The 26,631-nt window shown below is 38.7% G+C and overlaps 1 protein-coding gene across 2 annotated transcripts in view; it reads right to left on the bottom strand.

Moving 5' to 3' along the window:
• LOC126474964 (nucleolar protein 56) overlaps positions 1 to 26,631 on the bottom strand; it is an 82,594-nt gene that overhangs the window by 4,065 nt on the left and 51,898 nt on the right. For both annotated transcript variants that reach the window (XM_050102490.1, XM_050102489.1), the window contains 3 exons: positions 14,968 to 15,220; positions 12,584 to 12,732; positions 12,250 to 12,380 (listed from right to left, as the gene is read on the bottom strand). In XM_050102490.1, coding sequence (XP_049958447.1) covers positions 12,250 to 12,380; positions 12,584 to 12,732; positions 14,968 to 15,220 — 533 coding nt within the window. The remainder of the gene's footprint in view (positions 1 to 12,249; positions 12,381 to 12,583; positions 12,733 to 14,967; positions 15,221 to 26,631) is intronic.

Below are 26,631 nucleotides of genomic sequence, written 5' to 3'. Positions count from 1 at the left end.
GTTTCTTTGTTATCGTAACAATTTTTACAAGTTTTGGGTGGAATTTCTTCAATATAGGCACATCTGTTATACTACCAGTAATTGTTATATATGGAAACTGGCACAGCGTTCAAACTGCAGTTACTGACAATGTGATTGAACACCATATATCAGTATACGAGGTGTGATTGGAAAGTTTTAAGAATGGATCCACTACTGCTTACTGGTTTGGCAGGCAGGTACACGGAGGGTGGGGAATGAGTCATTGTCTTGTCCTTGAATACCCTCTGACAGGAAACTGCGTTACTTTTATTCAGTTCGTTGTGGCAGCTGGTTGAGTGCGGGTCAGTTAGGGCTTGTTGCTGGATTCTGTCTGCATGAAAATGGACATAAAAATGGAGCAACGAGTTTGTGTGAAATTTTGTTTTAAAACTGGGAAAGCAGCTTCTGAGACTTACGACCTATTAAAAACAGCTTTTAGAGAAAACTGTATGAGCCAGTCGAATGTTCCCCCCCCCCCCCCCCCTTTCTGGTTCAACATATTTAAAAATGGCTGTGAATCATTTGAAGATGAACCACGGTCCGGCCGTCCTGCCACATCAAAAACGTATGAAAATGTTGTGAAAGTTCCCAACTTAGTGCACTCTGACCATAGACTTACAATTAGGGAGACGGCTGATGAACTTAAGTTTCAATGCAGTTCAGTCAATTTTCACTGAAGATCTGAACATGTGTTGAGTGTCTGCAAAATTGATTCCAAAAGTTTTGTCAAGTGACTAGAGACAACACAGACTTGAAGTGTGCCAAGAACTGATTAATAGGACTAAAAATTACTCAGATTTGTTAAAGAGGATAATTACAGGTGATGAATTGTGGGTATACGGATATGATCCTGAAGCCAAAGTGCAGTCTTTGCTGTGGAAGACACCAGGTTCACCATGACTGAAAAAAGCACGGCAAAGTCAGTCGAAGGTGGTGATGATGCTGGTAATTTTTTTTTAATCTATCGCATCATGGATTTACACCAGGAGGACAGACAATTAACCAGAAATGCTACAAATGTGTCCTTGAATGTTTGCGCAAAAAGGTGCGGAAGAAAAGGCCTGCACTGTGGAAAGGCAGGAGTTGGGTGCTTCATCATAACAATGCTCCAGCTCATCGTGCCTTCTCCATCGTTGAATTTTTGACCAAATTCAAAATTCCTGTGCTTCCACAACTGCCATGTTCCCCTGATTTGGTCTCTGTGGACTTCTACCTGTTTTCTTAAACTGAAATTTTCACTGAAAGGGAAGCAATTTGACTATTTAAGACATCCACACAAACACAGATAGCGTCCTTAATGCACTTTAGGAAAAAAATTTCCAGGAATATTTCCAAAAGTGGAAACATCGTTGGAGTCAGAGTGTTCAATCAGAAGGGGACTATTTTGAAGGAGATGCATGGCAGTAGCATGTAAGTACCACCATTGTACATTACAAACCCATACTTAAAACTTTCCAATCTCACCTTGTACATAGGAAAATACTACTGACAAGATTATTTGCGATTTTTCTTAAATTTTCAGTTCTGTACATCATACAATAATAATAATAATAACAAAAATAATTATAATTTCAAAATTAAGCATGATGTGCCATTTTAGAGATGCATACGAATGGAAGAAGAAAAACAGTTCCTGATGTGGAGTCCTGCTGTATTTCAAGAGGGAGGAAAAAAAATAGGTGAGAGTGGAGGTTGACAAAATAAAGAGATAAGAAACCAATGACCAGATAAAGCCAAATTATTAAAGTTACATTTATAATGAAAACAGTAATGACAATATTATGTAAAGGAGAGATTGCTACTCACCATACAGAGGAGACATTAACTGAGACAGTTTCATACAGACACAACGAAAAGGCTGCAACACATTTACACTTTCTATCAAAAGGCCTTCTTCTGAAGTGGAAAACACACACATTCATAGAGGTACAATTCACACACACGACCACTGTCTCTGGCTGCTATGGGGTATAAGAGACAATGGTCATACGTCTGCAAGTTGTGAGTTGTGCCTGTTTGAATATATATGTGTGTGTGTGTGTGTGTGTGTGTGTGTGTGTGTGTGTGTGTGTGTGTGTGTGTGTGTTCTACTTTAGAAGAAGGTCTTTTGATCAAAAGCTTAAATGTACAGCAGTCTTTCTGTTGTGCCTGCCTGTGACTCAACATCTCATCTACATGGTGAGTAGCAATCTATCCTCCTCATAATATTATTGTTATTCCATCTTGGACAACAATGATAGTTACAATTGAAGAAAGTGACCTAATTATCAACAATGACATTGAAATTGAACATAAGTGGCATCATTAAACAATTTCTATATTGGATTCTTATTCTAAATAGGAACAACATATTGAAGACCAGGAATTACTTCCTCAGACTTCAACTTCCTTTATTAAGTACATTCCCAATGACATCTTTAGCAATAACAAATATTACATGCATTACAAAGTGGAAATGTTAAGAATTTGTAACAAACTACATCAGCAGAACTCAAGAAATTGTTTGGACTTCATATAACAATTGAAACTCTAAATTTTCCCAGACTTCGAATGTCTTGGGACACAATATTGGAAAAAGTACACCGAGAGAGAGTTCTTCCTAATGACAACCCATCTGTATCTTGTGAACATGTGGATACGCCATCTAACAACGAGGTCATGGTCATGGTCAAGGTTTGGCATATCTACACTGCCCTGTGTAATTAACTGTAGAGTAAGAGTTAGCAGTTGATGAGGCAATGATTTCATTTACAGGGCACCTCTCTGTAAAACAGTATGTGAAGAGCAAGCTAACTCCATGGGTTATGAAACTGTTCAAGGCAAAATTTCACTGGGGAAGGAAAAACTTGAACGCTACGGCAAGAAACAAGGTGAATATGTTACACTGATCAACCAGGAATTGTGGAGCTATAGAACCATGGCATGGGTAAGGTTGATCTTTTTGATCAATTATTGTCGTATTGCAGAAATTTCATGAAGTCTAAAAAACATACACTCACTGAAACTTTCCTTTTTGAAGATTCTGCTGTGGTACAGAGCTACAGAAGAAGTGCCACAACAATGGGTCTACCAGCAAAGAAAATAATATAGCTCCTATATTACCATATGAGGCGGCCTGATGTTAGTGTTAAGTGGGGAGGGCAATCATCTGCCACACCTCCAGATACTCCAAATGTAATGAGGAAAAAGTAGGCCTTCGGAAGACATTTGGTATGACAGAGCACAACACTTATTTCTTCGTCAATGGTGCACTGTCTACTAGTTGCAAATTTCCAGATGCACAGAAGGTTCAAGAGAAAAATGTAGAAAATGCAATGTCATCTTTGTTTGCAAAAAAAGAACTGTTTCTGTTCACTTCATTTAAACTGAAATGATATTGTGGACATAATTCCCAACAAATTTTGTAATTAGTCCATTAAATTTCAGGCATGCAGCCGCGCAAATAAAATTTCCTCCACCGATATTCCGGCCGCATATCGTCCGGCCATCCTCAGAGTGAGGCACAAGACTGACGGCAAGATGCCAAGCTCGGCCTTTTATGCTCCACCGCGGCGGTACTGCGCATGCGGGTCACAGATGCTGGTCGGTGGCAGAGAAATACGCTTACACATGCGCCGCCTGTGGCGAAGACGTAAAGACATTCCATTTGCTTATCGATGTATGATTGGTGGCGATGACACCATGATGACTTCTCTGCAGTTTAATTACCCCCAGAGCTGGATTCCATGCTTTGTCCAAATTAAAACTATTATCTCCATTTATTAAATTAGTAGCTAATCTAATCTCTATAGCTTCCTTGAAGATAGATTCCCAAAAAGCAGAGGTCTATGTTAAAATCTTCACATCACTGTAATTCATGGAATGCCTTGTATCAATACAATGTTTGGCCACAGCTAACTTGTCTAGTTGTAATAAGAGTGCGTATCTTCGATGCTCCACACACCACTCATGAACAGTGCGTGTTGTTTGACCTACGTACGACTTCTCACTATTTCCACAAGGAATCTTCACAGAGCTGAGTAAAGCTGCAATCTTTATGGGGGACTAGAAGATCACCTTAACACATTGTTTCTCAAGAATACGGCCTATCTTCGAGGAAAGAGCACCAACATAGGGCAAAAACGCACTAGATTTGAAGGAATTACTATCTTCTTCCCCATCACATACCTACATTTTAGGTTTTGCATTAAATGCTCTATGAATTTGTTGTGGAGAAAATCCATTAGATTTAAAAATGCTCTTGAGGTATGTGAGCTCTTCTTGCAAATTGTCTATTGGATATACAGTGCGCCTGATGCACTAAGGTCTTAAGGACACCTATGGTCTGTGAAGGGTGATGGCAGCTACTGGCATGAAGATATAGATTTGTGTGTGTTGGTTTCCGATACGCGGTATGTCCTAATGTGCCATCACCTTTACAGAAAAAAAAAAAAAAAAAAAAAAAAAAAAAAAAAAGAAAAGAAGAAGAAGAAGAAGAAGAAGAGAGAGAGAGAGAGAGAGAGAGAGGGGGGGGGGGTAGCCGTCTTTTTCTAATTCCATAGTAAATTTAATGCTAGCATGGATGGAATTCAAATGCTCTAGAAATCGATGTAATTCACCCATCCCATTGGGCCATACCATGAATGTGTTATCCACGTATTTCCAGAAGACCGTTGGGTTAAAACTTGCTGAGTCCAGTGCCTTGTCCTCAAAGTCTTCCATGAATAAATTAGCTGCCAGAGGAGAGGGGGAGCTTTGCATGGCAACACCATCAATTTGCTCATAAAATTCACCATTAAACTGAAAATAAGATGATAAAAGCACATATTTAAATAAGGCCGTAATGTTCTTATCAAGGGATAACAAGTCCTTTAAAGGTACCTTGGTGTATAATGATCACCACATTCGTAATTCTATGGATTTTATTCAGAGATTTAGCAATGTCAGGCTAAATAGTACGGATGTGCTTGTTAGTTTTGACGTGGTATCATTATACACCAAGGTACCTTTAAAGGACTCTTTATCTCTTATCGGCCAACATTTTGATAAGAACATTACGGCCTTATTTGAATATGTGCTTTTATCATCTTATTTTCAGTTTAATGGTGAATTTTATGAGTAAATTGATGGTGTTGCCATGGGAAGCCCACTCTCCCCTCTGGTAGCTAAGTTATTCATAGAAGACTTCGAGGACAAGGCACTGGACTCAGCAAGTTTTAAACCAATGGTTTTCTGGAGGTATGTGGACAACACATTTGTGGTATGGCCCCACGGGATGGGTGAATTATATCGATTTCTAGAGCATTTGAATTCCATCCATGCTAGCATTAAATTTACTATGGAAATAGAAAAAGACGGCTGCCTCTTTTTGGATGTTGTCGTTCGCCGTACAGGTGATGGCACATTAGGACATGCCGCATATCGGAAACCAACACACACAAATCTGTATCTTCATGCCAGTAGCTGCCATCACCCTTCACAGACCATAGGTGTCCTTAAGACCTTAGAACTTCAGGTGCACTGTATATCCGATAAAGACAATATGCAAGAAGAGCTCACGTACCTCAAGAGCATTTTTAAATCTAATGGATTTTCTCCGCAACAAATTCATACAGCATTCAATGCAAAACCTAAAATGCAGGTATGTGATGGGGAAGAAGATAGTAATTCCTTCAGATCTAGTATGTTTTGACCTATGTTGGTGCTCTTTCCTCGAAGACAGGCTGTATTCTTGAGAAACACTGTGTTAGTGTGTAAGGCGTAGTTCTCTGCCGCCGACCAGCATCTGTGACCCGCATGCGCAATACCGCCACGGTGGAGCATATAAGGCCGCACTTGGCATCTTGTCGTCAGGCTTGTGTCTGTCTCTTAGGATGGCCGGACAATACGCAGCTGAAATATCAGTGGAGGAATTTTTATTTGCGCAGCTGCATGCCCGAAATTTAATGGACTATTCATTACGCCGCGAGAAGCTGAAAATGCACAATTTTGTAATTAACTAGAAATATGGGGAATTTTATATATTTCCTTGTGTAAAAGATTTCACATATAAGTGCACCATGTAAATGTATTTCTTTGTCTACAATGATTTCAGTGTTGACGGAGACCCAGTGTACACAATTGTGTACAAAGAGTATTTTGAAAATTAGTACACATATACAAGGGTTGCCAGGAAAGTAATGCACCACATTTGTTTCCTCAGCTGAAAACAATGGTATGCATGCGAAACATTATGTATGTATTATTTGAAGTCTCCTAAATAAGCACACCAAGTTTCCGTCACTTTCGATAGATAGCGTAGCTGCAGGACAGTTTCAAAGTGGCGTCTGTACGATATATATTTTGCAAGCAACATGTCGTCATTGAATTTCTCACTGCAGAGAAAGAAACTGTGGAGAATATTCACAAATGCTTGTGCAAAGTCTATGGAGCATCTGCTGTCAACAGAAGTACAGTTGGTTGCTGGACATGGAGGGTGAGATAATCAGCAGCCGGCTTGGTGGAGCTCCACAATTTGCAGCAGTCGGGGAAACCATCCATGGCTGTCACACCTGATATGTTGCAGTGAGCTGGTGTGTCATTCACCATTACAGGATGTCATTCATGGAAGACATTTTGAGGATGATGATGAGGTGATTCACACAGTGAAGCCCTTGCTCCGCCACCAGGACAAGGTCTGGTACCGACAGGGCATACACGCCCTTGTTTTGCACTGGAGGAAGGCCATACAACAAGATGGAGATTACATGGAAAAATAGCGTGTGTAGATAAAACACCATTCTTTCGTGAGAGTGTGATTCTCATTATGTTCAATAAAGAATTGTTGAAGAAAAACAATGTGGTGCATTACTTTATGGACAACCCTCATATGTAAAACTCTTGCTTCATTAAAAAGCATGTGAGAGCATTAGAGATAGATCTCAAAGGGTTAATGCACAAATAGTACTTCAATAAGTTTTGTAACATGAACTCTACTGAAGTTTTATTTATATTTATCAGATAATGTGGATACGAGTCCAATAACATTATGAATTTTGCTCCTGCCCCCATGAGCAACCATTTTTCAGACAATTCACTTCCCCTCAATCTTCCCCCCTGCTCCCTACCCCCCTTCCTGTCTGATTAATGTTTTAGTCTGAACAATATCTCATGTTCTATTGGCTCCACAGCTGCATCCATGTTCCTTCCCCCTCCGCACCATTTTGTCTACATTCCATTGTGGTTTTCTTGGTGGATTGTGCTGATGTGAGGGACTTTCTCGAGAATCTGTGTACTGCTGTTGCAATTTGTAAGGAAACATATTACCACTTGCCTGTATAGTGCACCATGTTTTACATAACTAACTGTATTACAAAGTAAAAATTCCGTATTTGCTACAAATATATTATGATAAGACACTTCATGTCATTTACATATGACCTTTAATTGTTGACTTCCATGTTATATACTGTAAACACCGTTATGTACCAATGTTTGCAAAGATAATGTAATTATCATACAAAATAAACAGTTAAGCTACCTTGTCCCATAATACTCCACAGATTGCACTGTGTGGATTGTGATCTCTCAAGGTGATCTTTGAAAGATCGTTTCACCTGTGTACATGTCAGTCGTCGTTCAGAGACAATAGTGAGGTGCATGCCTGTTGATTGGTTAGGAGCTTCATATAACGGCTGTGCTATAGGATCCAGAAATGGAAGTTTGCAATATATTTAGGCATTTTAGAGATGTTCTCAATTTTCGTAATGACAGATCTGTCCTATATGGCCAGATATGCTTTTCTGCCAAGGACTTTTATTTTCATACCAGTCTGATCTCTTTTAACATATAAATAACATAAAGAACAATGGTATTTATACACTTTTTTTCATGGTTGCCCTGTTTCTTGCTTTTGGGATTCATACTCCTATTGTTTACCTCAGTTTTTGTACTTGAAAATGGCCTTAGACCGAAATCTGGACTGTATAACAATAAAACAAAAATTATTACGGTCAAATAGCGGTAGCATCACAAAATAATTCAACAGTTTTTGTTTACGTAAATAGCTGAACATCAACATTCATAGTGTCTGGGACATACATTTTATTTAATTCTCATTCAAGTTGAACTATATCAATTGGCAAGGGCATCTCTGTTTAAAACGTGTGGAGATTTGGATTGGAACAAGCTGTTATGGTTGAGCTGTCACATATGCAAGTTACCTGCTCTAGTTCAAAATAGCTGTGCTTGGCTAGTGCAGAAAAATAACATGCTAACAGATTTCCGACTAGAATATTTGAATTTTCAAAATTTTAAAGTTAGTTTCTGCAATGGTTCTTGCTTTCTTTCCTCTTTTGGCTCTATCTAAGCTTTCAACAAAGTAATATTTCTGTTGAGACATTGCAACAATTGACAGTAGTGAACAGAGTGCTGTTTCTCGCCATTGTTTTTCTTTTTCCACCCAACTTGGTAATACAAAATCTGCATAATATTTATTTTAAATCTGTAGAAGACAAACCCTGATAAGCACAATGTACAGCCATTTTGGGAGCATTCATATCTAAATGGCCCATACTTGGCAACAGATAGAAATAATAAATAGAACTAAAAATAACTACCTGTACATTAGTGAAATACTTTTTGCTTGGTTGAAATACATTGATCGGTTTTGTATTCCCATCACTGTACTGTGACAGTTGGCCATGAGCATAAAAAACTACAACTATGACTAACATACAGAAAAGGAGCAGTGCCAGTAAATAAGCCTAACCTCCTCCCTGCTGGGTAACCAGCCTACACCTGTGTTTCTGCAGAAGCAGAAATTGCAAACCGACTTATGGATTGGTGATCCCATCCTGCGTGACAGGCGTAAACAAGCTCCCTGCAGAATGAGAAGTAGTCTCTCTTCACTCACTTAAAAATAAAAAAAATAAACAATGAGTAATGTACAACACACAGCAAAGTACAGAATACAATGCATTGCATAACAGTACCACATAATTGCTTGCTGAGGGTGGCAGTGTTGTAAAGAAGGTATTTAAGACTGGACCTCTAATGGTACCCTACATAACCCTAGTTAAAAACACTTGCCACATTTAAGTGTTCACATTATATCAGCTTTTGAACATTAGCTCCTGAGCGCACCAATACGTTGTTGCACTCATGCAAAGGTGGGCTTTTTATTTTGTAGACACATTCTTACACACATTATCTTTTGAAAATGAGCTTCCTCAGATGATGTGGGATACCAGTAACTAAAAATGTCTTATATTTTCAATATTTAAGTACAAAAAATAAAACTATTTCCAACTATTTCTGTTAAAATAGTGCACCTGAGTACAATTTGCCATGAAATAGGATTTATTAAGTGATTTCACATTTTGAAGCACGTGAATTTTTCTGGTCCATAGTAATTATAGGTAATTTATTATTATGTTAGCTATAGCAAACATTTTAATACTAGCCCCAAAACAATTACTTGCCAGTTGTTGACTTTCATAGCAAATATATTTGTAATTTTCCTCTTTCAACAAGCCATTGATCTACAATGCTATAGTGAATCAATAATGTCTCTTACAGCCATGATTGTAATGATGTCTGTTCAAAACAATTTGCTCAACAATTTTAACTCTTCCACACAGTGTTTTGGTACGTATAAATTAAAGCAAAGCACAATAGCTCTGAATACAAATACAATGGGGTGATTAGCAATGTTTTCCTTTCTCATCTTTAATACGAATGTTTGAACTCAAATAGTGGCAACTATTTATTCACAACCGAAGAAAAGAGTTACATGTTTGCAGCTGTTACTGTCCTTCGAAGTAGTCACCAGCATTGTGTAGAACCGTTGCTAGCAATGTGGAAGGTGTAGTATACCGTTAGCAAAGCCTGATCTGTTGATGGTGCAAATGGAGCGGTCTACTGCCTGTCGAATCTCTGGAACAGTCCCGAAGCGAATGCCACGAAGTGGTTCCTTCATCTTCAGAATCAAATCAAAGTCACAAGCACTTAAGTCCGGGGAGTATGGTGGATGGTACAGTACTTCCCAGTCCCATTGACCAAACAGAGCAGACACAGCTTGCACTGTATGCACCCGCACACTGTCATGCAAAATGATGGGTGGGTTGCACAGAAAGTGTCGCCGCTTCTTTCACAAAGCTGGTCACAGGTGATGCTCCAAAAACAAACAGTAATACTGTGCAGTGACAATCTGCCATGGCGGAACATAATGCGTCAGGATAACACCATCACAGTCGTACACAAGAATCACCATAACTTTAGACTGCTCCATTTGCACCATCAACAGAACAGACTCTGCTAACAGTATATTACACCTTCCGCATCGCTGGCAACGCATTCTTAACAACGCTGGTGACTACTTTGAAGGACAATAACAGGGGCAAACATTTAACTCTTTTTGTATCGGTTGTGAATAAATAGTTGCCACTATTTAAGTTTCAACTTTCATAATTAAGCTGTAAAATATACTCTTTCAAGTATCATAATTTACAATCATTTGAAACCAACAATTTACACACTGCCCGTTGGGTGCTGTCTCGGATTTTTCGCCGATGTTTGTTTGATACTTTTTCTGACGTTTCACCTGCATGAGCGGCTCAAGTGCTCAAAGCTTCACCCTCAATTGCTGGTGGTGGACTGGAGTCAAGCTCGCAGCCACAGATCATATATACGTGGTGCGCCAATGTCCAAAGGCTTTTCTGTTGTTATTCCCACTTCGGTTCTCCCCGGTTCTATCTGGACCGGTTGTTCTCTCCAGCATGGAAATCCATAACCCATTCATCTGGAAGCTTTCTTCTTTTTTGTTGAAGCTACTGTCATGTCAGTGCATTTCTACAGCTTCACTGAACAAGCGGGTGCAATAGCTGTTCTCTGCAGCAAGAATTTCACTGTGCTGTTGGTCTCACAGAGCGCTTGCTCTGCCACAACCAATTTCTCTACCTGCTACAACCTGGAATGCTGCTTATTTTCAGTGATCCTGGAGAAGATTAATCATCTAGCCAATCCAAAACAGGTTTTTCCACATGTACAACATTGCAAGTGGATCCCTTTTGCCCTTTGCCAATCTGAGATACATTTTGATCTTCTTTGTTGGTTTATAAATAGTCTTTAACCGCGCTGCACAATATATGCCTGATTCTGTCTGCCACTCTGCAAATGTATGGCAGCAAGGCTGTATCTGACATTTCTTTTACTGATGTGTCACTTTGCCGAGTGTTTGCTTCTGTGACTTCTTATGTAACAGTTACCATTGCAGGTAGCAGGGGGAGAACTGCAGCAGGTATGACCATGGAAAAGCCCTTGGATCATGGCGTGCCAGATACACATAATATGTGGCCGCGAGCTCGTGTCCAGTCCACCACCAGCAATGGAAGGTGAAGTTTATCAAATAAACATCAGCCGAAGAATCCGAGGCAGATACCAACAGACAATTTGTCAACAAGTGGCCATAAAAGCCTTAACAAATCTGTAGCAACTTATAATTTGCAGTTGTTTAACCCTTGAGCAGGCACGTCATTTTTTGTAACACAAGTGGGTGCACGGCATACTCTGTACACTTGTAAAGAATGGCTCTCTTCATGTTACAGTTTAATCTTAGTTTAGTTAAACAATGATAAAATAAACTTACATTTTAAGAGCTAAAGCGTGGTTTAGGTAAAAAAATAATAAAATAAATTTTCATTATATTACTCTGTTGCCACGTATGAGTGTTATCCCACAGTAATGATCCACTCAATCCACTAAACAGCACAGTTGCATCAGATCTCAGGAAACTGCTTATTTGATTACTAATTAACCCTTAGACAAGTGTCTCATTGTGGGATTTTGCTTCCAGCTCATCATTTGGGTAATTTTCTTGCAAGGATCATAAATTTTTTCTTGTCCAGCTTATCGTTTATTTTATATTACTGCTGCTCACTTGCACATATGACAACACAACATATCACTGTGTTAGCTGAAGCAATAATGAAGGAATAGGCATGGAATTTCAATTGTGAAACAATGGAATGGTACAACATAGAATGGTAAAGATCAACACCTGTAAGCAGCGAAAGGTCTAGACTTCATTACAACTTCATTGTTCGAGAGCTGCAAGATGACCAATGATATCTGTACAGATATCAGCTTCATATGTTATTTGTGGTTGGCACACTTTATACTTAAGTTGCACCCGCTTGAGGGCTGAAAGTTTATGAACAAGAAAGTATTAGAGTAATTCTGAAGAAAATCTCCTCAACTGTTATTTGTTACCTGTGCAACTTCCTGCATAGCTTCTTGCATTACTTCTATATTTTTTCGTGGCAGCTCACCAGATTCATAAAATGTAAGTCTTTCCTCCACTTGCTGCTTTAATTTTTCACCAAATATGTTTGTTGGTTTTTCTATGGAAAATAAACATATTTTTAACATGTAACAAAGTTAACATAACTATGATATGCAAAAAGACTAACTACTGCCCTCTGATGATCACCAAGAAGATGAACCATCTATTGCACTACAACTTTACTTTTAATCTCGATTTCAGAGTTACGTTCTTTATACAACATGTAAATTAACAGTTTTGATGATAAATACATTATCTCACCTGAGAAACAATCTATTCGAGATGCGATCGCACATTTATTGGCCAGGTATCGTGAAATTCGGCCTTTGTTTTTCAGCCCAGCACGACCAATAAATGTTGAATGAAATAGTAGGCCGTACTTTGGAGTATTACCTCGAGTTTTGAGTGCCCTGTACAACACAAACAAGGAAGATTTAAATAGTACAGAATTTCACTCACTCTTTAAAAGGAAGCTTTACTTTTCTTACACCACGCAAATGGAAAATGGTAACTTCACAAGAAAAATAACTTTCTACCAAACAACATATAATGAGGCTAGAAATGAGTTTCACATAACTGGGTTATTCACTTTAAAGAGGAGGGTACAAAAGTCTGGTATATATGGTACATGAGCAAAAACGATGTTTACTCCATGTCTCTGATGACCTTGTTGCTGAAGGGAAATTAAACTGTATTCTGCCTCCCGTAAGATTACTACAAAATACCCACCACTCATGATATAATGATAAGATGTGAATCAAACCATTGTACTGATTTTAGATAAAAAGCCTGAACACATTTGAAAATGTAAATACCTATTTTTGAGGGGAAGAATGAAGTGTATTGACATATAAATGCTCACACACTAATTTTCCACTTCATGGCCCAATAATTAAACACACGATACATAAACACGATAAACAGCAGCACTGTAATATCTGCCAGTTAAACTTTACAGCATATTCAGTTATACCCTGGTAGGTATAAGAAGAATCATGTAACAGGACTTTGTCAATGTCTCTATGGCAATGCCTCAATGTTGTTGCACCTCCATAGAAGCCTATTGCTTTAGCCTGCAGCAGTTTGTGCTTTGCAGATATGACAGCTGGCAACAGCACTACCAGCTGTCAGGGATCTTCTTAGGCCAACTTGACTGCAGGTGGATGATTGAGAAAGTTTGCTTGTGGGTTAATTACCTGGATATCTGCATAGTGTTTTAATAGAGACATAGTTATCCTCATCTGATAGACACAGGATTCTACCAAAACTGTTGACATGAAATAGTTAAACTATTAATGCTGTTTGTTCAACACCAGCAACTACTGTAAGAAATTCAAAGGCTCATTCTGGCCTGGTCAGTTTCTAAATTTTCCACTTCATGGCCCAATAATTAAACACACGATACATAAACACGATAAACAGCAGCACTGTAATATCTGCCAGTTAAACTTTACAGCATATTCAGTTATACCCTGGTAGGTATAAGAACTGCAGGTGGATGATTGAGAAAGTTTGCTTGTGGGTTAATTACCTGGATATCTGCATAGTGTTTTAATAGAGACATAGTTATCCTCATCTGATAGACACAGGATTCTACCAAAACTGTTGACATGAAATAGTTAAACTATTAATGCTGTTTGTTCAACACCAGCAACTACTGTAAGAAATTCAAAGGCTCATTCTGGCCTGGTCAGTTTCTAAATGAGTTTATTCGTTAAGTATCCATTTACTATCAGCAAGTTATGTTAATTTTACTAACAATCAGACTGAACATACGTTATTTTGCTCTATTTCTTACTTTAGTGCCACTTGAAAAAAGTAAAGGAATCAGAATATTTAATATCTAGAGTAAATACAAAACCCACTAGCAATTCCACAAATAGTATTGAAACACATTTAGATGGAAACAAATTAGTGTTAGTTCTAGAAAAGGCAAACCCATATTTTACTTTGGAAACTAAATGGTGATATTTGATACTCATCTGACAAGAGGCTTTTCCTCTTAATTACATTTTTATACCATACATGGAGTCACTCCACATGCAAGCAAGTTACTCATACTTTTGGAACAATTCTGCCATACCATTCCACATTATTAATTCCCTGCTGTAACTGACTTCTACCTCCCACCTCCCCTCTCCAGTTTCTCTACTGTATTCAAGTTTGTATCTATTTTTTGGAGACCTTAATCTTTAGTTGTCTTTCGAGAGATTAATTGGAGAGATTTGATTGATCTTTAGAACAGATTGTAAAGGAGATCATCATTACATTAAAATGGAGTTTTGTCTGGCTAGAATTCGTTTTGAAGTGGTGGAATCTCCAGTAGAACTTCAAATAACAGGAGAATCAAAAGAACAATGAAATGATAATGGGAGCTCAATATGGGCTATATAGGTTAAGTATTAAATGATACTAATGCTCATTCATATGAACAATTTTCAACACACAAAATTTATAAGTAACATATATGAAGTAAATACTTGTCTTTGAGAACATACCTCCTAAAGGTTGACATGTTTCACAAAATTTAAAACTGAACTAACAAAAAAGTAATGCATCATCATAAGTCATACATATTGTTTGGCTGAGAATAATAATTTCATACAAGTTTGTACGAACTGATTTTTTAAAACATTCTTAAATACCTGAATAAGGCTTTTTCTGCACCAAGTATTTGTACTGTAGAGGCTGGAAACTTGGCAAGATTTGTGAGGGAGCCTGCATGTGATATGAGGCGTGCACCAACTTGGTCCCCAACAAGAGTAGCTAGATTTGGAGCTACACTTTCCATTTTAGTATGGAGATAACTAGCAAGCTGCTTGCGATAATCAGACAAAGCGACAACTCTTGCAGCAAACAGCTCAATGTTCATTAGATCAACAGGAGATATATCCATACCTAAAAAATAATAAAATTTCTGCTCATAAGATAGCATTTTGAAACATCCAGGAAAGACACACTTATGTATACCATTTCATATTTTCTTGAACAACAATCTTATCGATCGGCACGTGCCCATGTGCTTATAAATAAAGCTCATGAAGTAGGAGACAACTATATGCTTTAGCTTCCTTAGAAAAACGAAAATGAATAGAGAATCATATAAAGTACTTCTCGATAAGTACTAAATTAAATTTTCATCCCAGTACACAGTGGATGCAGACTAGTAAGTATAATCTTTATGCTTATTGGTAGCAAATGCTACATTTTCAACCTACTGTAGGACTTGTTTCACTGGCAATTACCCTGGCATTTGGGTTCTTGCTCACTGTAGATCGGAAGCTTGTTCCACCATCTAGTTGCCTTTACACGTATCAAAAAAAATTAAAAGCAGCTGTCACATATTTCATCGGTTTAATTGAGTAGCCATTACACTAACGATTAACAAGCATATGTAACAACAATTTATCTATAGCTGTCTATGTAATCTTGACATTTTAAGTATTCCTATTTTTCTATGCAAATACTGTTTACTTATTGTGCAAATGAAACAATTCATTACTTTGGATATATCAGCAATACTCACGCTCTTCTCAGAAACAGTGCAAGAATTCTCAAATCATTACTCCGCTGTAACAATATCGTTCACACGTAAGTTCACACAATTATTAGTGATCAATTTCTTCTCGGTAGGCACCACAGCCTCAACAGGATTTGGAGGATGACATTATTCCACTAGGCTGTGTTTCAAATTATTTTATTTCCTCTGCTAGTTTGGGGCACTAGTTAAAAAATTTCCCACAAAGTCATGCATGTCTCAGGTACATGAACAAGTGTATATAGTGTGCGGCAAGTTCTGGTTGAAAATCACGAATTACATAGGAATAAAGGATAAAACTCACTGAAAGGCAGAAACAAACAAAAGGTACAAAGCTTGGCTAGCTTTAAAAATGCTCTTGTTTTTATAGCTGTAGGACACACACACACACACACACACACACACACACACACACAACCTGTGGAGGTTGACTGGCTTCCAGAATGTTCTTCCTTTTTCTACAGGGAGACAGGCTTGGGTGAATGCAAGCACACTAGCATGTGCATCTGCATCTGCTTGTGCGTGCGCATGTGTAATGTGTTTTTCCTACAGTTAGAAAAAGGAAGTTCATTTCAAAAAGCTAACCAAGTTCTGTGCCTTTTATTTTTTGTACCTATCTATGACGAAGTGCTTATGCCTTTCGGTGAGTCATCTCTTTTACTCTAAATAATTTGTGATTTGTAATAAATTTTAAAGATGATGACTTAATGACAGTGCTGAGCACAAATATGCATGGCACGTGATTTTTTGATGAAACATGCGCACAGTATGCACATCTGTCATGCATCTGAGAATTGGCAGAGCCCAAAACTAGTAGTGAAAATTAAATTAAATTAAAACACAGCCTGGTGAAACAATGTTCTTTAAAATTACTTGTGAGATGTATCATGTTTCTTGATCCTGTAAATGAAGAGGTAAAAATGCCACACAGAAACAGAGTCTGTAAACTACATCCGCATGCATTCTTTGTGTGTAAATCACAGGAACAACGCCCCCCCCCCCCCCCCAAACCCTTATTTTATAGTACTTTTGCCTTGTGTATAATTTGGTGGTTATCCAATATCTTTAACTGTAAGATTTGTATTCTATTATCCTGTAGTCTGCACCTCTATGGCATGTGCCAAAATATCAGCATCTACCAGTGCAACAAACAATAGACCTGCAGTGTGACTGACACAGGTGTTTGAAGAAGCTGAATCAAGGAAATATATTTAGCAACAATGATGATAAATAAGACTCTCCAGGTGGTCTCCAAATTTCATAAAACTCAGTAAATTACATACCTGTGACCGAGGGAATGGAAAGTGCACGGTAAAAACTCATTGCATTTCTACCACATATGGGATAGCCGAAATGAATTTGATCAGAAAAGAGAATCTGGCATTTTGTGACAACAAAATCTAAAACTCAAAAAGTTATTAGAAAATTATTCAAAACAAATAGAAACACCAGAAAACATTACCCGAGTGAACAATAGCCTGCAACAAAATCCAACAAAATCATAATTCTAGTTAGCTGTGTGGAGTAAAATGACAGTGAAGGTAGCTGGTGGTTATAATTTAACTGATGGTGTGCTGCAGTGTGAGCTTTATACATTGCAGTATGCTGAATCACCGTAAGTATGTTCACTATCAGTGTATTCACAGAGCATGTGTGTTCCCCTTTCTGGCACCAGATGAAAATAGGGTGCAGTAAGAAGTCAGAATATGATGTAAATGCAGGAAAAGGGGAGGAATGGTCAGGCACATGATAACAGTGATTCTGGCACATGTATTAGGATATATGTTCACAAGTTACAACATGCGTTCATAGAGCCTCCGATTCAGCAACTTGTTGCATCCTTGACACGGCACGATTGACATCTGCTTGCAACATATTTGGTGAGATCAGAGCAATACGTTGGTGTATACCATCCCCTTCAGATCAGAAAGAGCCTGGATACATCCGTGATCGACATGATATTTCTATATCTGCACAATCATATGGATTTAGGTCAGGTGAACTGGAAGGCCATACATCTTGAAAGTGTCTAGAGATGATCTGGTCATTATTGAAAGTTTATTGAAGCAAATATTTCACCTGGAAAGCTAATTGAGGTGTTGCCCCATCTTGCACAAAAAATGGTGGTGGTGGTGCAGCTGTTTTCTTGAAAAGTTGGAGTCGCGTGTTGCACAAGGATGTACTTATAACATGCAGATGTCACTGCACACTTAAAAGGCCAAAAATGGCTTGTGAAACCACACTACGCAGTCATGTAAGCTGATGCAATGAACGTACATGAACAACATGGGGTGAAGTAAAACCATAAAAACATATAAGAGACTTCTGAGCATTTACAGCACCATGCAGACTAAAATGTGCCTTACCTGTAAAAAGGATATTCCCTGGCCAAGTCATCCATTTCCATGCATGCCACATAACAAGAGCAATGTTATGATATTGTAGTCTGCCTTGGGGCTTCATTTGGTGTACATTCTGAATCCTGTAGGGATACCAGTGTGAAACTGTTGGCCAGGGGAAAGACAATTCCTGTCACAAGCTCCAGCACCGGTTGCAGATTTTGAGGCATGTGCTGCACTGTTGGCTACAGCTATAGCAGCTTCATCAACAACTGACATGAAATTGGGCCACCTTTCTCTCTCTGCTGCACCACACAATTCACCTGTTTCTTCAAATTTCTTGACCATAATCTTTAGCTCATTTATTGACACGGGGCCTCTTCACAGCTGTTCTTTTCTGTGATGTTCCCACAATGCAGTGCTGCTATTGCTGTGGTTCTGATAAAACCACTTTACCAGCAGTGCACTGTCTCTCTTCTCAACAGCTATCGCATTTTATGTGGAAAACTTAACCTTCTTAACCCTTTACACCAATATCATTTCATAAAAGAAATCAAAATGCGTTGCCATGTGACAAACAGCACACTGTTGTCAAAACAGGAAACATTTCATATTCGGTCTGCTTACACCACCATATTTTCACCTGGTGACAGATAGTGGAACCACCATTTTTTTCCAGCATAGTCCACGAACACAGTAATTACTGAATATGCCCACAATGCTTCAGCATCCTGTGATTTACATAGCCCCAATGCACCTGGCTGAAGGCCTTCAGTTTAATGATAACCACCTGGTATATTAAAAAAGAGAACCTGCATCTTTATTCTTACAAATTTCTTGCTGTGCTCTAGTTAAAGCTTCCAAGCCACCCTTGGAATGTTTAGTTCTGCAGTAAAATGTGACTAAATCGAGTCAGGACATTTGTGTATTCAATTTTTCTTTTACTCAAGGGAGAGCTGGTTCAGTTCAGTCTGTATGGGTATATAAACTTGCAGAGCATGTGCCATTAGGAATAACAGATACTTATCATTACATTGAACAACTGATGTGTATTGTTAACATGTGCTTGGTGTGCAATTTCCAGGCTAGTTTTATTTTGGCTACATGTACAACACATAGTAACTGGATGCACTGATGGTGTTATTGTTATTGTGACATTTGAACTGTGTGTGTTAAATAATTTTTTCTTAGTTAATGTACAGGGGAATATCACATAAAATCTTGTATAACTGAAAGAATCACCCGTAAATTTACTACAAGAAAGTAGGTGGCCATGATTATTTGATGATTTAGCAGCATCATTACTTGTACTGATAACAACGATTTGGCCATTCAAGGTTTCAATTAACTGACAATGTAATACATCTAAGATTCAAAGCCTTACTGAATACAGTGATGAGCTGAAATGTTATGCCCATTGCCTATAGCAAGACTGAATGCCACCTGTGCACTGCAGGTGTGTAATGAAGTGGGGAAAGTATACAAGTGGGAATTATTCTACCAATGATACATGCCACAAAAGAGGAAATGCAATGACCTAGGCAATTTTGATGATGGGCAGGTCACTATGGTTCAGTGCCTGGGAACGAGCATCTGGAAAACGCAAAGCTGGTTGAATATTACAGTTGACGGAATCTATGGAAACTGGTTGAATGATGGTGAAACCATGAGTAGGTAATAAGGTGTTGGATGTGCACATCACATTATAGAATGTGGAGTCAGAGACTTGCCGAGTTTGTAAAAATAAGGATAGGCAGCTATCTGCGGCAGGCTTGATGACAAACTATTGTACGTTCACTTTCCAAAAAGCAGCAACACAGCATCTGTCAATAGCCGCTGTTTTGATACAAGTTGAATGACCTCAGTTGGTACCAACTGTAATAACTTCAAGTTGAACAAATATATTTCATGGAAGATGCAATACATGAAACTCACAGATCAAGTAAACAGAGTAAGACGTGTGTACACTTTAACAGTCAAATCATAACTGAGTCCAAGCTAGCGGCCACTGGCTGACTAGCCGCTTAGGTGGCACTGCTGCTGCATGGCTGGCAGACAGTGCCGCATGTAGAGGACGTGCGTAACTGCGCGGTGGCACTTTGAAAGATCGGCGAGTCACAACACCAACAGGTGTTCTGGCACAGACAACCTACCGTAGGTAGTAAATGAGCCTCCATTTGGGTTGCTGGTCAAACTGTGCAAGATCCAGAACTGTAGGACATTACAATGCGTCAGTGGCCCATTCGTGGGCTGCATGGGAATGTGAGGGCAAACGTACTTCTCATCGTGAAGGTTCCAGGTGACAGCTTCTGGTCACTGTAAGAGATGATCGGCATATGTGCATCAAGCACATCGTAACCACATCTACAATTGCCATCTGAGCATAGGCAACGGATTTCCTACAACATTCTGCAACATTTGTTGGAGACTAGCAGTAGCTGGACTAGGGAATGCCATCCAATGGGTACACTGCCGTTAACACTACAACACATACGGCTGTATTTAGAGTGGTGCCACAACCGGGAAACATGGATTGCTGATGAACGGGATTACGTGTTCAGCAATAAACCGAGGTCCCAAACTACTCCAGACGACCATCATCGGCAAGTACGGAGGTGACCTGGGTAGTGGTCCCAGTTTTCCAATGGTTTGGAGAAGCACAGCAGTGTTACTCCTGGTGCCATTGGGTATAACTTCATTTCGTGGCTGGTAGTAATTTATGGGGAGACTGAAGACCAGTGGACTCAAAAAATCAATTTTTAGATACTTGTGTATTTGAAAATGCCCAATATTTCCTGCATAAAACAGTTTTTGTTTCATATAAATACAATTTTTTCATGAGTTACGATGGTTTCTCTGATGCTGTGTGCAATCTGGCATTTAAATGCTGCACTTTCTTTTTTGCACCAAGCAAAGATAATGCACAGGTTTCTTTTATTTCTTGCACATTATTTCCTGCTTCTATTGTTTTATCGTGTCAGAGTTTCCTATCCTGCACCTACTCATCATTCTGATCATGTTTGTTACTGTTTTAAAGCATGGTAAAGGTTACCTGACAAATGTTGAACTAGACAGATTAAAAAATTATTATGGCTCAGCCATAAGAAGAAATGCTCGGAATTTAGAAAATATGAAAAAAGCCATACAGCTTTTTCCATAAGCTTTCCACAAATGAAAATCCTCAGTGCTGTCATTGCCCCAATGCAAGGATAGGAGAAGCATAACATATGACCACAAATACTCTTTACTGCAGCGGTAATGAATGAAATTAAACTTGTATTTATTGTTCGTTTTGTTTAGGGTGCAAAAACAACTAAGGTCATATGCGTCCATGTCAGAACCATAAAACATGAAGACGAAGAAGGAGTTAAAAGCGACTACAAGTTACGCCCAATCGATAGAAGGAAAGAGAGCTAAAAAGAGGGACTTGGAGAATGGTCCATAAAATATGCTACAGAGGCAATGGAGGTCCTGCCTGAACTGTAGATTAAATGTCCTTCACCATACAGCTTCACTGAATAAAAAGTAAAACACGGTCAACAGCCCGTGCGTCGTTCGCTAAAACAGCCAATTACTCAGAAAACCAATTGTTAAAAAAGGAGATGAACCACGTTAGGTTGAGGACAATGAGCCCAAAGTGGTGGAGGATCACCACTTAACAAATGGCGATGGCTAGAAAGTCAGTGCCCAATACGCAACCTAGCTAAAAACCTATATTTAGAAAACTTTGTAAAGATGCTTTGTTGGTGAAATGTCTTGACAGGAAAATGCAAAATTTAAATGAATATGTGAATTCTGTCATTTGGACCCAGTTACTGAAAGCTGTATTTATTCAGATTACAGCCCTCAAATTTGGTGTTCATGACAGTATTTTATGCTTCAATGATGGTGGAACAAGAAAACTGCATGTTTTGGAAGTACTGGGCACAAAATCTAGTGGAAATACTACAAAATCCTATGTGCAAATAGATAGAGAGAGACTCCACAAAGCAGAAATAGCTAATTTAAAATGCACGAAAGAATTAGACAGAAAAGATGAGGGACCAATAGAAGAAGAAAGGACAAGTATGATTCAGATGATGCTCCATATGGTGCAGGGAAATATTAGTGGTAAGTAATTCTCGACAGTAACTATACTAAAATAGCAATACTAAACTTTAAATTGATTTTTCTCAAAACTACATTGTTTTTAACTTTCAGGTCACATTATTTTCTAAACTAACCAGGGAAATAAGAAATTTGGTCAATTTGTACTCAGAATGGTTATAAGTTATGACAAGCAAATTGAGAACCACCAACCCAACACACTGTTTTATAATAATTTATGTATTAAAAAAATGTTAAATTTTATTAGTAGAAGAATAAAAACAGAATTTCTTCAAATCCACAAGAGGTACTTTGTTCATTTTACTTGTAAATGTAGGCATATATGTTCTATACATTCGATAAAAATTTCACTGTTTTAACACGGAGTTCTTCGAAAAGTGTACCTATTCAAAGGGTGAAATAGCACTGCATACCATTGGCAGAATAGAGATACAAATTGACTGCCATCCCCCCTTAAGGAAGTCTGATGTCACAACAGTATGTCATGGACATCCTGAATTCTCATATGTTACCCATCATCCAGTAGTACAGTAGTGCCACTTTTCAACAAGACAAAACTCATCCATACATGGCATCCATTTCTATGAACCATCCATGTGGTGTTGGTGTTGGTGTTGGTGGTGATCACCTGTGGCTAAGATCTTCAGATCTGTTCCCAGTTGAACATGTGGAACCAGCTCGGATGTCAACTCCGTCCCAGTGCAAACACCCGGAAAATCAAGGACCACTTACAACAGTTGTGGGTTTGCTTGCCTCATGAGAGGATATTATGGTTTACAACTTCCTTTTCAAACGTATCAGGCATGCTTCCAGACCATAGGGGTACGTCATACTGCCAAGTTTTTTGTACATCTGACTCGATTTTGTAATCACATATCCTCTCAATCTGTGAAGTTTATTTTGTTTCCTCCTTCCTTCTGGTTGCTTCCCTGGTTTTGACAGGCAGTGCATTTAGCACAAAACCTTTTTTAATGCCAAGAAGATTTGTATATATCATCTCTGACATATTACACCCACTATATTACCTATGTGCACCTTGAAATGTGACAATTACCCAAATATTAAAACACAAAAACTTCAGATTTTTTTTCATTATTTCCTTTCCAGAAATGAAAAATAAAACTGGTTATAATATTAGCTAAATCCAAGTATTTTTAACTTCAGCTAATAAGATAACCACTCTTGATAACTCGAACACCATGGTTTGTAGCTCAGCTATGGCAGGTCTACCAGAATAATGATCAGATCTAATATTCTGAATTTGTCATTTCACAACAAAATCTACATCTACATAGATTCTGCATATGGCACCGTATGATATGCGGTAGAGGACACTTTGTATCACTACCAGCCATTCCCTTTTTGTTACATTCGCAAATAGAGCAAGGGAAAAATACCGCCTACATGCCTCGGCATGAGCCCTCATTACTCTTACTTTCATTGTCCTTACGTGAAATGTAGCATACCCAGGTCATAGCAATCTATAAAAAGGATAGAAAATCGGATGCACATAATTACCGGCCAATTTCACTGACATAAATTTGTTGTAGAATCATGGAACGTATTTTGTGTTCAGACATAATGACCTTTCTAGACTCTGAGAAGCTCATCTGTAGAAACCAGCATGGTTTTAGGAAACAGCAGTCATGCGAGACACAGCTGGCCATCTTTGTACAGGATATACAACAGGGGGAGGGTGGGGGGATGGGGGGAGGAATACAACTTTGGCGCAGATTGTGCCCTCCGCCACACACTGCTTGGTGGCTAGCAGAGTATATATGTACATGTAGATACTTACCAAATTACAAGACGACATTTTTTCTCCAAATTCTTTATTTGAAAAACGTGGGGTCATCTTATACAGGGTGTACATAAGTCCGGAAACTCTTCCCATTATTTATTCCACAAGAACTAAACAGTGTACAGATGTCATACATATTGCAATTTGAAGTGAAACTCTGAAAGTTTTTTACAAACATTTGATATGCAAACCATGAGTGACCCGGCAGACGTCAATACGGTAATCGAATTCTCGCACGTCCGTCCCAACATGGCATTGTCGACTGTGGCAGTCACTTCCTGTATTCTCTCCCAGAACTCTGCTACATCTCATGATAAAGGTGGTACTTACACCAGATCTTTAATGTGTCCCTACAGAAAAAAAGTCACACAGAGTGAGATCTGGTGATTGGGGAGACCATTTCATGAAACAGCTGTCCCCTTCTGTAGCACGGCTGATCCATCGATGGGGCAGCTCCGTGTTCAGGTACCCACGAAATTCACGATGAAAATGGGGTGGAGCCCCATCCTGCTGAAAGATGAACGGAGAATCCAATTGCATTTGACGCGTCAGCCATTGTTGCAACATGTCCAAGTACGAACATCCAGTGACAGTGCTCTCGGCAAAGAAGAATGGCCCGAACAGTTTTCAATATGACAAGGCACCAAAAACATTTACCTTTGGGGAATCATGCTCAAATTCAATGCATTCGTGTTGATGATTTGTATCCCGATTACCGTACTTGGTTCTAAACATCTGTTGAACAGCTGTAGCACACTTGTTTTTGTCAAACTCCAACACACAGAAAGCTCACTCCACACCTGAACTTGCCACGTTTGTGACTAGCGCTGACTATTGGCAAATTACCACACTACAGTGTGGCAGCATACATTGGGGGGGGGGGGGGGGGGGGGGGGGACTTTCAGGGTTTCTCTTCAAAATGACATATGTATGATATCCATACAATGTTTGGTTCTTGTGCAATAAATAATTGAAAGTGTTCTCGCACTCTATGTACACCCTGTATTTGCAGATCGAACTAACTGCTGCTGAGGTCAAAGTTTTTACTTTGTTTAATACATTAATATAGACGTCATCTTATGTTTATAGATGAAGCTTTGGCTATTGACATTTCATATTAATATTGGTTGTCATGTCTTGTCCCATCAAAACATTCTACAATGCATTTCAAATGCCAGCATCAACACTGGCCGTCCCGTCATGGCATGGCATGGCACCATTAAGGTTTCTCAGCAAGAAAGTGTTGACGGCTGGCGACATCCATCTGTTGTTGCTCACGTGACTCCAATACTCACTCACTCCCGATATGTGGCCACGTGCAGATACCTACACTTCATTTAGTTGTGGTTCTAATGGTTAATACCAGTTGTTTTTAGTTCGTTACTTGTTATAAAACTGCTTTGTTTTGTTATTTCTTGTGTTAAAATTTATGAGAAATGATAAAAGGCTAATTGAAGCACTGAGACAGCAGTCTGATTAGTATGGCATGAGTGTACTAATCTACTTGTCCTCTAATGCATTTATAAAGTGTATTTTTATACATTCTGAGACCATATTTAATATTTTACAATGAGATGGATTGCAATATGGCTGGAGCTTGAAGTGAAAAAAGTACTGTGGGTACAATCAGACTGATCAGTACGTGGAATATATTTTATGTTGTCAGGTATTTGTAGCATTTCATGAAGAAATGGGATGAACCTGTCAGACAATGCAAGTTGTTTGTGTACATATGTGTTTGTGGTAGGCTTATTTATTGTTAAGTAGCTCTCTGGATTGTGCGTGAAACAGTTTTGCAAGCAGTAGTGGTCAATATTTATGTGGTTTCACTAGCTAGCCCCAGTACAAATAAGGCTCAAAATCCAAACATAAGACGTAAAGAAAACCTATAAGTCTTGAAGGGAAATGTATTGAGGGAGGTATAACTGCACAAAAACTTGCACTGGACTAACAACAAAACTGAACCTTAAACAAACCAATTTTTCACAGGATGGGATGGCAGCTCACAGCACTGCGTTTCTTTTCATAATTCTGGTTGCAATATGACATTACAACTAGAAAAACTGATGCTTCAACTTACTAAAATATAAAATGAAGTTTCTTCTTCCTTGAGCTCCCCGCATAATGTGTGAAACTCTTTCTGTACCATGTAATGGTATTTTTTGGATCCACACTCTTTTGTGTTGTTTTGCACTTCTGTGTTCCCTCTCTATTATACAAGATATCCCTGCAAGCTCCAAACAATCCGAGTCTAGTAAAATGTCATTTATGGATTCAAATATCCACATGTATAAGCTACCATACTGTGTACGTGAACTTCACACATAGAAACAGCTGAAAATTATCTAATAATATCGCAATTGCTCTGTGTGTGTGTGTGTGTGTGTGTGTGTGTGTGTGTGTGTGTGTGTGTGTGTGTGTGTATGGGGGGGGGGGGGGGGCAGCCATGCGATCTGAGATCACATGACTTGAATTGACTCAATGTGGCATGCCATGATGGATAGTGTGAATACATTTGACATGA

This window comes from Schistocerca serialis, chromosome 4 (assembly GCF_023864345.2).
Source record: "Schistocerca serialis cubense isolate TAMUIC-IGC-003099 chromosome 4, iqSchSeri2.2, whole genome shotgun sequence".
NCBI lineage: Eukaryota > Metazoa > Arthropoda > Insecta > Orthoptera > Acrididae > Schistocerca > Schistocerca serialis.
This window is presented reverse-complemented; position numbering and strand designations above follow the sequence as displayed.